General features: G+C 40.9%; 1 protein-coding gene across 5 annotated transcripts in view; it reads right to left on the bottom strand.

Annotated features, from left to right (window-relative positions):
• The window catches only part of rgs3a (regulator of G protein signaling 3a), a 218,522-nt gene that overhangs the window by 86,441 nt on the left and 119,197 nt on the right, over positions 1-12,884 (bottom strand). For all 5 annotated transcript variants that reach the window (XM_060841350.1, XM_060841351.1, XM_060841352.1 and 2 more), the window contains one exon: positions 1,690-1,730. In XM_060841350.1, the coding sequence (XP_060697333.1) occupies positions 1,690-1,730 (41 nt within the window). The remainder of the gene's footprint in view (positions 1-1,689; positions 1,731-12,884) is intronic.

Genomic DNA, 12,884 nt, shown 5'->3' with positions numbered 1-12,884 from the left:
GCATAGGATGAGCAGGACACCACGCATTAAGAGGTTAAAGGTAAGGGATGAATGGTGCAAAGGAGACAATATTACTTCAATCACAGGATCTGGATATGCCTGTGAACCAGTGTGAAAGCATACATCTCTTCAGAAGATGAATCCAAATATCCATAACTTGTCAGTAAGACCTCACAGCACTGATTTCCAGTTCTGCTAGAAGCATTGAAGATACCCAATTCTTTTGTAAGCGAATCTTTTCAAGGAGCAGCTGTACTTCTCTGCAACATCTCACAGGCCTCTGCATGCTAGTGAATCAGCCATGTGGCAGAAGCCCCCTTTATCATGATTGGACAACTCACCAGTTTCATAAGTGATGAGGCATCACATGCTCCAAAAGGCATTATAACTCATGCCTGGACCATTAAAGTAATGACCTTGAACACACATTGGCTGGGGTATTTAAAGCATGTTAGTTCACTTTAGCATATGACATCAAACCTCCCATTAGGAAAGTTGCAGCAGAAATGCACACATTCTTTACACCCATCTTTCTCTTGTCTGGTCGATTCCTGCTTCAACTTTGTATGTTGGCAAGAGCAAATGTCTCTTTATTCATTCAGAAGCTGGCAATGACATTTTTTTGCACTTGGCATAAAGATGCAATCAGTCATCATGGAATGATTCTGTCAGATGGAGGGTAACCAACTTCCTATTCTCAATAATGCCACTTAATCCCACTCTTAGACCATGTCATTGAGACTACAGGGCATTCAAGTATAGCACGATAGTTGCCTTCCTCTGCAACCTCACATTATAGAAAATCACACTGTAGAAGATCACTCTACCTATTCAGTAGAAAGTTTGTGTTATCCAAACATCATCCACAATCCGTTAAGTGCGTTACAGCTAATTCGCATTAACAAAACATGCATTATACTAGAACAACCTGTATTGCATCATATATTCCATTTCTAGTTTAACTTGTCCTTCCTCTTAATTATTAGGAACTTGTAAAAAATTTTCACTTAAGACAGATTGTTTTGTGGAGCAGACATCCACTCAATCAATTCCAGCCTTTCCAAATTAATTTTACTTACAATTTACTAGACTATCAAACGGAGTTTGATTTAAACCAAAATACTAGTGGTGAGAGGATATTACTAAATCTATAATAACACTCACAATAGCACAGCATGTGTCTGTCTAGGTTACTTTGAAAATCAAACAAAACAGTTAACAACTGAAGACACCTAATCCATGTATTTTTTTTCAAAAAGTGAAAACATCAGTCATTAAAACAACAGCTTATTTTATGTAGTACCTTTAAAGTACAGGATGTTCTGCTATAACACGACAGTTGCGTTCCTCTGCAACCTTGTACTATAGAAAATTGTGACATGAAAACTACTATAGAAAATCGTGCGGTAGAAGATTGTTAATATAAAATTGCTATAGCCAGTGGAAAGTTCGCATTATCCAAACAACGTCCATAATTTATCAAATGCATTATAGCCAATTTACGCTGACAAAACATGCGTTATAGCAAAACAACCTGTAATGAAATGTCTGAAGGCTCTTCACCTGGACATTAAATTGTCTGAATTTTGTTTTTGTTACATTGACAACTTAAAGAGAAAAAAAAACAACCTTGCAAATTACTGACATTCAAAAAAAAAACTTTACAACATGAAAAATATGTAAACCTACCTCAGCATATGTTACGTAAAACTGCAAATCTTCTGCTGCACCTGTTAAAGCAATTTGGATATTAGTGCTTTTTAAAATGAATTACACTTTGCTTTGTAAAGTTGCACACACAAAAAAGTTCAAAAATTTATAGAAATACGGGAGGCATAATAAGAGAAAAAAGCTTATCTATTTCCTCAGTAACCGAGAAACAATATCCTGCCACAGGAACAACTAAGCCAAAGAAAAGAACAGTGCTAACTGAAGATACAAATAGCTAATCGATGTCCTGGAAATTTATAAAGAAAATACTAACTGATATCTTGAATATTTTAACTTTTCCATGATTAGTCTCGATTATAATGTCTCCATTTTATTTTGTACAATGTTATAAAAGTTTAGATATCCAATGCTACTGAACCTGTTCTTTGGCTTATTGGACTCCATGACTTAGCCCAAATGCCCACTTCTTAATCATCTTTCCCACACTTAAAGCCAAAATACTGGTCTGATTGTTCATAAATGTCCTGACCACGTAACCCGAACTTTAGACAAATTGTTGTGTCATTTGATCGAAATGTTAGGAGTCCCTCTTTCGGTGCTCCCTATTCTTGAAGCTTTGTCAGGGCTCTCAGACTCTTTGGTCTTCATTCTCACTCCATGAAAAGCAGATATTCTCACTTTCCAGCACTCCTCAATCTCAAAGTTGACAAAATGTGGTCAGATGGGCCGACTGAATTCTATTTGCCTCCAATCTGGATAAGTAGATGGTAAGGCGAGGGAATACTTGGTGAAAGGGAGGACTCTGGGAAACACTGAAAATTAGAGAGACCTTGGTGTACATGCCAATCAGTTCCATACGGCAGTGGGATGGGTAGATAAAGTGACTAAGATGATATTAACTTTACTAGTTAAGACACAGAGTTTAAGAAGAGGGAGGTGATGCTGGAACTGTATAAAATACTGATTAGGAGACAGAAAATATATTTCTGCTAATCGATATCTTAACACAATGCCAACCGAAACAATGGGAGAAAGTGGAAGCATGTCTGTGGTTTCCGCTCAATGTTCCAACCATTTGGTTCCGACAAGTGCAAGTTCCACATTCCAATGGTTGGTTGAGAAGATCAAAGGAAAAGTTGACATTGCTGCGACAAGCTGCCACCAGATTGGAAAAGCCAATACTTGGCATACAGAAGCACTTCTGCCAAATTCAAGTAACTACTCTGAAAATTTAAAACTACATTAAAAGCCATGATGTTTGTCTATCCATGTAACCACCATTCCCATCTCCCCCAGAATAGATGCTAGGTGTAACAGAAATAGTAATGTTGTTGAATGCTGAGGGGTGATAGTTAAATTCCCTCTTGTTGGAGAAGGCCATTGTCTTGTACTTGAGAAGCATAATTTTGATTAGTCACTTATCAGCCCAAACCAAATGCTGTTAGCTCTTGCTAGATGTGGGTGCGTATAGACTTTCAACATCTGAAGAGTAACCGATGACACTGAACATTATGGAATCAAAGTGTATTTGCTTGATCATTGCTGAAGCAGAATATTGGTTGGTACATGTCATATCTCTGTGGAGTTCCTGGAACAAAGTCTAGGGCTGAGATAATTGGCCTACAGAAAACATCAGCAGTTCCCTTGATGCTAAACATAATTCTAGCCAATGAGGAGCTTTCTTGTGGTTCCTACTGATTGTTTTTTCAAGCCAAGATTCCTTGATTTCACAAGCTGATGTTCTCAACTTGTATCTCTTGAATTCAACTCTTCTACCTAAGTTGAGACAAAGGCTGCAATGAGATCAAAGAATCAAGTGGCTGAATACTAAATAAACATTTTGACTGAAATCACTGCCAATGACACCTCCTATCACTTTGCCAATTAGAAGGGAGGAGATGGCTGAGCAGACTCATCACCATTACCCTCACCTCCATCTATCTATGGCACTCTCAGCTTACTACCCGCTCCCCCACCCTTCACTTATCTCTCTATTCCTTTGGCTCACAAGACTCATTCCTGAAGGGCTAGGGCTCTTGCCAGAAATGTTGATTCTCCTGCTCCTTGGATGCTGCCTAATCTGCTGTGCTTTCCCAGCACCACTCTCTCTACTCTGATCTCCAGCATCTGCAATCCTCACTATTAATCCAGAGAACAGGTTATATGGTTCTGGGTTTCTGGATTTGAATCCTGCTGTGGCAGATGGTAGAATTTGAATTCAATTTTCTTTAATGTTTCTGGAATTAGTAGTCTAGTCTAATGAAACGGTCAGAAAAACCCACATGGCTCACTTTTGGGGAAGGAAATTGCATCCTTGTCTGGTCTCGCCTACATGCACCTACAGACAAACAGCAATACAACTCACATCTAACTGGTCTCAGAAATGGGCTAGCAAGCCATTCAGTTGTAACAATAGAGAGAAGTCCGACTAATAATAAAAATTGGACTAACTATCTGGCAATGATCCAGGCAACAGAAACAATGGCAAAAACCCTGTTGACTGCAAAGAGTCTGGGGCTAATATCAAAAGTGAAAAAACATTCTCACACGAGAGTCAAATAACCACCTGACATAGTCATACCTTACAGATTCATCCTAGATGCCACCATCATCATTTCTAAATATGTCCTGTCCCAGACGCAGTAAAGTGGTATATAGTTTTAAGGAACTTGCCATGGGCGTCCTTAACATTGCCTCCAGACATCATGAAGTCTCATGCATCAAATATGAGCAAAGAAACCTCTTGGTGATTTGCTTGCATGTCCTCTCCAGGCTGATCAATCCATGCTCTTATGTTGGAGGAAGTGTTGAAGGTGATAAGTGTGCAAATGTACTTTGGGTGGAGGATTTCAATGTCCAAAACCAACAATAGCTTAGGCATTCAATAATGATCCTCTTTGAACAGACCGAGCAAATCAAGACTGGCCATCTGTGAGAATTCATTTCAAATACAATCAGGAGTCTCATGGCTCATCCCATACACCAGTCTACCATTACCAAACAAGGAGATCGATCTTAATTTAATGAAGAATGCACAATGGCATGCCAAGAGCAACACCAAACATACCTAAAGATGAGGTGTCAACCTGGAGAAGCTACAAAACAGGACTACTTGTGTGCCAAACAGCAAATGAGAAGTAAAACCACAACCAATGAATCAGATCTAAGCTCGACAGTCCTAAAATAGCCAGTTAAGAATGTTGATGCCACTTATGTGCCAGAGGCAACTCCATAAATATTCACATCCTTAATGATGGGGGAGCCAAGCACATCAGTGGAAAAATAAGGCTGAACCACTTGAACAATCTTCAGCCAGAAGTTCTGATCCATCTTGGCCTCCTTCAGAGTTTCCCAGTATCATAGATGCCAGTCCTAAGCAAATTTTATTTACTCCATGTGGTATCAAGAAACAGTTGGAGGCACTGGATAATGCAAATGCTACGGGGCTTTACAATATTCAGCAATAATACTGAAGACTTGTGCTCCAGAATGTGCCACACTGTAGCCAAGCTCTTCCATACAGTAGCAACATCAGTGAGAGATGAAAAGTGTGGCACTGGAAAATCATAGCAGGTCAGCATCCGGGAAGCAAGAGAGTTGACATTTTGGAGGGGGCACAAAGGGAGCTGAGATACGTGAGTGATGGTGGGTAGCCGGGAAGGTGATACACATGCACGTGGGGCTGATTTTGATACGTCAGTGGGGAGAATGGAACGGATAGGTGGGAAGGACGATGGACAGGTAGAACAGGTTAAGAGGGTGGTGTAGAGTTGGATCTGGGATGAGGTTGGGGAGGGGGGAGGAGGAGGGAGATTTAGAAACTTGTGTGGTCTATGGTGATGCTGTGTGGTTGAAGGGTCCCAAGGCGGAAGATGAGGCATTCTTTCTCCGGTCATTCTTTGGAGATCTGTCTTGTTAATTTCCTCAGGGATTATTAGCTGTGGAGTCGGGTCAGTCGCCACCTATTGGTAGGTATCTGTATCTGCATCTGCGAGTAGTTTGTTTGCTTTTTCAATGTATTGTGTGCAGTTCAGAAAATTCTTTGTGCTCAAAGAATCAAACCTGAACGGATCCAACACACCCAGTTTCTACGGATTACTAAAAAAGGTACATAAAGGGGCCCCTATCAGACCTATGTACACCGACATAAAGATTAGCAAAAGACCTGCAACACAAACTGAAACATCTAGTAGAAGACTCAAGCCACTCCACCCAGGAATTCCTTAACATCATCAAAGACACCAAGGTAGAGGATGGTGAGGTCATGGTTTCCTCAAAGTGACAGCCCTATTCACATCAATAAACATCACCCAAGCCAAACAAACATTGGTCTCACTGCTAGATGAGCCACATACACAAACACCTGACAGCACCAACTCCATTAGTAAGGACAGCATCCTCAAACTAGTAGACGTGTGCCTCACAACCCACTTCACATTCAACGACAAGATCTACAAACAAATCAATGGGAAGTCTATGGGATCCCAATATCAGGACTTTTAGCAGAAGCAATTATGTAGAGGTTAGAACCAACATCCTTCCCACAATCCAGCCCAAGCTTTAGATCCGCTATGTGGATGACACCTTTGCTACCACGAAATGCAACAAATTAGAAGATACCCATAAACACAAGCAACAACCTTGCTGGTATAAAGTTCACCAATGAGGAAGACTACAACAATAGACTCCCCTTCAGAGACATCACAGTAGAACAAAAAGTCAATGGAGAGCTGCAGACCAGCATTTACAGGAAAGCTACACACACAGACCAGATACTCAACTACAGGAGCAACCATCCCAACACCTACAAATGGAGCTGTATCAGGACATTATTTAAACAAGCCACAATACACTATAGCACCCAGGAACTATGGAAAGCCTATACAGTACATTCAGGAACAATGGGTACCTAATAAGCGCATTCTGCCAATTCCTATACATTAGACCTAAACAAGAAGACAAAACATGCTCAGAGACTCCAGCCACACTACCATACATTAAAAACATCTCGGAGATGACGACCAGACTCTCCAGCCCAGAGGCATAGAGACATAGAGATGTACAGCATGGAAACAGAACCTACGGTCCATGTCGACCAGATATTCCAACCCACCTGCCCCAGCACCCGGCCAACATCCCTCCAAACCCTTCCTATACATATACCCATTCAAATGCCATTTAAAAGTCGCAAGTGTAGCAGCCTCCATCACTTCCTCTGGCACCTCATTCCACACACGTACCACCCTCTGTGTGAAAACGTTGCCCCTTAGGTCTCTTTTATATCTTTCCCCTCTCACCCTAAACCTATGCCCTCTAGTTCTGGACTCCCCCAACCCAGGGAAAAGACTTTGTTTATTTATTCTATCCATGCCCCTCATTATTTTGTAAACCTCTGTAAGGTCACCCCTAAACCTCCGACGCTCCAGGGAAAACAGCCCTGGCCTATTCATCCTCTCTCTATAGCTCAAACCCTCCAACTCTGGCAACATTCTTGCAAATCTTTTCTGGATTTCAAGTTTCACAACATCTATCCGATAGGATGGAGACCAGAATTGCATGCAATATTCCAACAGTGGCCTAACCAATGTCCTGTACAGCTGCAACATGACCTCCCAACTCCTGTACTCAATATTCTGACCAATAAAGGAAAGCATACCAAACGCCTTCTTCACTATCCTATCTACCTGTGACTCCACTTTCAAGGAGCTCTGAACTTGCACTCCAAGGTCTCTTTGTTCAGCACCACTCCCTAGGACCTTACCATTAAATGTCTAAATCCTGCTAAGATTTGCTTTCCCAAAATGCAGCATCTCGCATTTATCGGAATTAAACTCCATCATCCACTTCTCCCATTGGCCCATTTGGTCCAGATCCTGTCGTAATCTGAGGTAACCCTCTTTGCTGTCCACTACACCTCCAATTTTGGCGTCATCTGCAAACTTACTAACTGTACCTCTTATGCTCGCATCCAAATCATTTACGTAAATGACAAAAAGTACAGGGCCCAGCACCGATCCTTGTGGCACTCCACTGGTCACAGGCCTCCAGACTGAAAAACAATCTTCCACCATCACCCTCTGTCTTCTTCTTTGAGCCAGTTCTGTATCCAAATGGCTATCCAAATCCAAATTCCGTCAGATCTAACCTTGCTAATCAGTCTCCCATGGGGAACCTTGTCGAAAGCCTTACTGAATTCTGTATAGATCATGACCATCGCTCAACCCTCATCAATCCTCTTTGTTACTTCTTCAAAAAACTCAATCAAGTTTGCGAGATATGATTTCTCACACACAAAGCCATGTTGACTATCTCTAATCAGTCCTTGTCTTTCCAAATACATGTACATCCTGTCCTTCAGGATTCTCTTGCACCACCAACGTCAGGCTCACTGGCCTATAGCTTCCTGGCTTGTCTTTACCATCCTTCTTAAACAGTGGCACCACGTTAGCCAACCTCCGGCACCTCACCCGTGACTATCGATGCTACAAATATCTCAGCAAGAGGCCCAGCTATCACTTCTCTCGCTTCCCACAGAGTTCTAGGGTGCACCTGATCAGGTCCTGGGGATTTATCCACCTTTATGCTTTTCAAGACATCCAGCACTTGCTCCTCTGTAATCTGGACATTTTGCAAGGTGTCACCATCTATTTCCCTACATTCCATATCCTTTTCTACAGTAAATACTGATGCAAAATACTCATTTAGTATCGCCTCCATTTTCTGCAGCTCCACACAAAGACCGCCTTGCTGATCTTTCAGGGGCCCTATTCTCTCCCTGGTTACCCTTTTGTCCTTAATATATTTGGAAAAAACTTTTGGATTCTCCTTAATTCCATTTGCCAAAGCTATCTCATATCCTCTTTTTGCCCTCTTGATTTCCCTCTTAAGTATATTCCTACTGCCTTTATACTCTAAGGATTCACTCGATCTATCCTGTCTATATCTTACATCATGGTAGCTCACAAACCATTACAATGAAACAGCTCCTGATGAATTTAAAGGACCCCATACCAACAACCAACAGAATAAACATCATATACAAAATACCCTGCAAGGACTGCAACAAACATTACATCAGACAGACAGCAGGAAACTAGCCATCAGGATACATAAGCACCAACTATCCACCAAAAGACATGACCAGCTATCACTAGTATTCATATACACAGACAGGCACCTTCAGCTAGGACTCTCATTCATCCTGGGACAGGCTAAACAAAGACACATGGCAATTCCTCGAGGCCTGGCATTCAAACTGAAACTATTAACAAATACATTAATTGGACCCCATTTACCAACTTGTCAGAAAAATAACCAGAAGTGATATCTCCTACTACAACAGACCAAGACACGTAACTAGCAAGCCGGACAGAACATCACGGTGGCACAGTGGTTAGCACTGCTGCCTCACTGCACCAGAGACCCCGGTTCAATTCCCGCCTCAGGTGACAGTCTGTGTGGAGGTTGCACATTCTCTCCGTTACTGCGTGGGTTTCCTCCGGTTTCCTCCCACAGTTCAAAAATGTGCAGGTTAGGTGAATTGGCCATGCTAAATTGCCCGCAGTGTTAGGTGAAGGGGGAAATGTAGGGGAATGGGTCTGGGTAGGTTTCTCTTCGGAGGGTCGGTGTGGGCTTGTTGGGCTGAAGGGCCTGTTTCCACATTGTAAGTAATCTAATCAGCTCTTCACCGGAGGCTCACTGATGTTACCTCACTGATGAAACATCTGAGAACAAATCTACCAGCTCAGCGAGCAAACTTACAACCTATCACTTCAATGTTGTTGGGTCAAGACCTTGGAAATCTTTCCTTAACAGCATTGTTGATCTACCTGTAGCATATGGATTGTAGAGACTCAAGAAGGCAGCTTACCATCACCTTTTCAAGGACAACTAGGGAGAGAATATTAATGCTGGCCTAGCCAGTGGCACCCCCTACCCCATTAGTGAATGAAAAACTTGGCTGACACTGGAACATGGACAGTACTGGACTGAGATATGACTGGTCTTGCTTCTTGTGGACAGAATATCTGTCAGCAGAGCCAATGTTGTCCCTGTACTAGAACAGCTTGGCTAGGGGCACTTTTAGTTCTGGAGCATAATATCAAAGTACTTCAACTGTTATATTGTCAAGCACTGTAGCTCTTGCAGTATTCAATGCTTCCAACTACTCCTTGACATCACAAAGAATAGTTGCAATGAGCTGAAGATTGGCTTTTATGATGGTGAGGAAACCAGGAGGAGGCCATTCAGCATTTCTGGCTGAAGATAGTTGCAAATGCTTCAACTGTGTCATTGCATTTTACTCTGATGAATTGGGTTCCACATCATTGAATAGTGACTTAAAAGTAAACATATATTGAAGACAGCATTTAAACAGCAGCATTTCCAACACAAAGTACAATTATAAATAAAGTTTAAAAATATCTTGTTGTTACTATGTAAATGTTGTTTATAAATCAGTCTTCCTCCCCGCTGCTTAAAATAATGAAAAGGTTTTGGCAAAAACAGTGAATACTTCAGTGCTCATTCCTTTGAGAATGAGGAAAGCATCATAGACGAAATGTAACTTATGTGTCGGATCTTTGTTGACTTCATCTTATGGTCTAATCCAGTTTGCTGTAAACAGAATTTGTGAAATAGAGGTTTGAACCAGGCCAATTGTAAACCTCACTGCACAGTGGCAGTTGTTGCAAAATTGAAGGTAACCACAGGAAATGTGCAGAGAGAGGATATCATTTGAAAAGAAATGCCTTTTTTGTATATAATTTTGAAGAAGTTCATTTGGAATGGTGAAGGATCATTTTAAAATATACAACAGTGCATCACAATAGTTAAGCAAGAATAAACAACATGAGATGGCTCATTTAATTTGTGCGGTACTTCAAGCCTTTATTTCCAAAAAGACGACTAACTAAATTACTCTGCATTTTATCATCAATTCCATAGACAGTGCCAGGTTCTCGTACAAACTGAAAAAGCAGAGAAAGAGACAATAAGCACAGCCAGTCATTTAAGATTCTCATGGTATAAATTTGGCCTGTTCAAACACATTCATTTAAATATGATGACAAATCTTCTTTTATTTCAACTGTAAATAAAGTGTATTAATGGAACTTAAGGACTTTATGCAAATTATGGGTTTTAAAAAGTCCAAGCCTTTGTGCATTAAGCCAACATTTTTTTTAAACTCAACAGCAAAACAGGTCCAGGTTATAGGCGTGAAGTCATAAGGGATTTCCTCCTTTTAAGACATTTCTTTTAAAGGCAAGAAATACAGCTCCACACACACATTCACCACTGTACCCACACTAGACTGACATGTCAATTACACCAACCACCAACTCAGGCACACATGGTCAGAAGGATCATGTTAGAAATATCAGTTACAGGCAACATATGGTTATAGATATTCCTGAACAAAATGGAAATGATCTAGTTACAGAGTGGTCTCTATTTGAAGCTTGAAGAATGACAAATACTAGGAATATAAGACAGGCTGTTATAAAAGCATGGTCTTCTGTATTCTTTGAAATAATTTGCATCACCATACAAAAATAAAAACTGCTATTTTCTTGTCATTTGAAAAAAATTGATAATAGGAGTACTTATTGCAATAAATTGACAATTGCATGCGATTACTTCATCATGTAACTTTATGACCAGTCTTCAAATTTAGGTGGCATCATTAGCATGACGCAGAGTATGACAAAAGCATCTCCTTGTAACAGGAAATGGATAATTGTGTCATTTGGACATACACTTCATCTTCTCAAAAGTGGGTCAGGGAACTTTGATGAGATGCTGCTTCACTTGAGTTCAAACACCGTTTTATTTTAATGATTGAAAATAGGCTTCAACTGGAAGATTGTCTTCATTTCCAGACAATACCCTTTAATAAAGATGTCAGGCCCTACGGAAAGTGCAGAAATTTAAAACAACAACTTATAGTCGCCTAGCTGCACCAGTGTAGGAAACAGCATAAAGCTAAATCATAGGCAAGAATCAAAACAATGCTTTTTTTTCTCAAGGGCTGTTCTTTGATTATTGGGGGATTTTTTTGACTTGATACTAAATCTGTTTATTTCTCTAGAAAAACTGATGTTGGGTAGGCAAACGTGAACCCAACAACATTTGCACAGCTTTCCTCATGCACTACCCTTACCCACATCATCCTCCTCCCAGATGATATTAACATAAATTTAAGGCCCTGGAAGGGCAGATTCTTCTGAATTGACAGGATTCCCAGCATTTTCTCAACAATTGTTTTGAAGATAATATAGGTACATAGCCAGAAAAGCCTGTCCACAGGCACACTTCTGTAGCAGAAATACTTAAAGGAAACCTCTTTAACACTCTTAATATAATTTATTCAATGAATAGAAGAGGAACAAAAAAGACAGTCAAAGAGAAATAACTTCTTTTTTGTTTGGCTGTCCAATATGATTGTGAAGATTTAGCCTTGTTGAAGAGTTTTAACAAGAAAATTACTCATTTTAAGAATACATGTCAGGAAAACATTTACATACATAATCTGCTAGTGTGCAAGTGAGCTATGTTGTCCACTCTCTTTCTGGTCCTAAAAGGCATTCCTTCTACCCTAATCACTTGATGCCTTCTTCAGAGTCTCCTTTGTTTAAAATGATGTGTTTTAAATACTGCCATAGACTGCTTATAAAGGCACTTGCAACAGAAATAGATGGTGCCCAACTGTAGCAACACAGCCAGCACATTAAGTACAACAGCATTCTTCCACTCATTTCCTTTTAAATAAAGGACAAAAATTGCATATACTATCATTTGAAGTTATAAGTTACACAAATTAATCAATATTGTACACATGGTAACAAAAACGGGTGGGCGGCATGGTGGCATAGTGGGCGGCACGGTGGCAGTGGTTAGCGCTGCTGCCTCACAGCGCCAGAGACCCGAGTTCAATTCCCGCCTCAGGCGACTGATTGTGCGGAGTTTGCACATTCTCCCCATGTCTGCGTGGGTTTCCTCCGTGTGCTCCGGTTTCCTCCCACAGTCCAAAGATGTGCAGGTTAGGTGAATTGGCCATGCTAAATTGCCCGTAGTGTTAGGAAAAGGGGTGAATGTAGGAGAATGGGTGGGTTGCGCTTCGGCGGGTCGGTGTGGACTTGTTGGGCCAGAAGGCCTGTTTCCACACTGTAAGTAATCTAATCTCATTTTAGTGGGCGGCACGGTGGCAGTGG

The sequence above is a fragment of the Hemiscyllium ocellatum genome, chromosome 21, assembly GCF_020745735.1.
Source record: "Hemiscyllium ocellatum isolate sHemOce1 chromosome 21, sHemOce1.pat.X.cur, whole genome shotgun sequence".
Lineage (NCBI taxonomy): Eukaryota > Metazoa > Chordata > Chondrichthyes > Orectolobiformes > Hemiscylliidae > Hemiscyllium > Hemiscyllium ocellatum.
The sequence above is the reverse complement of the archived record's forward strand: the minus strand, read 5'-3'. Positions and strand labels throughout refer to the sequence as shown.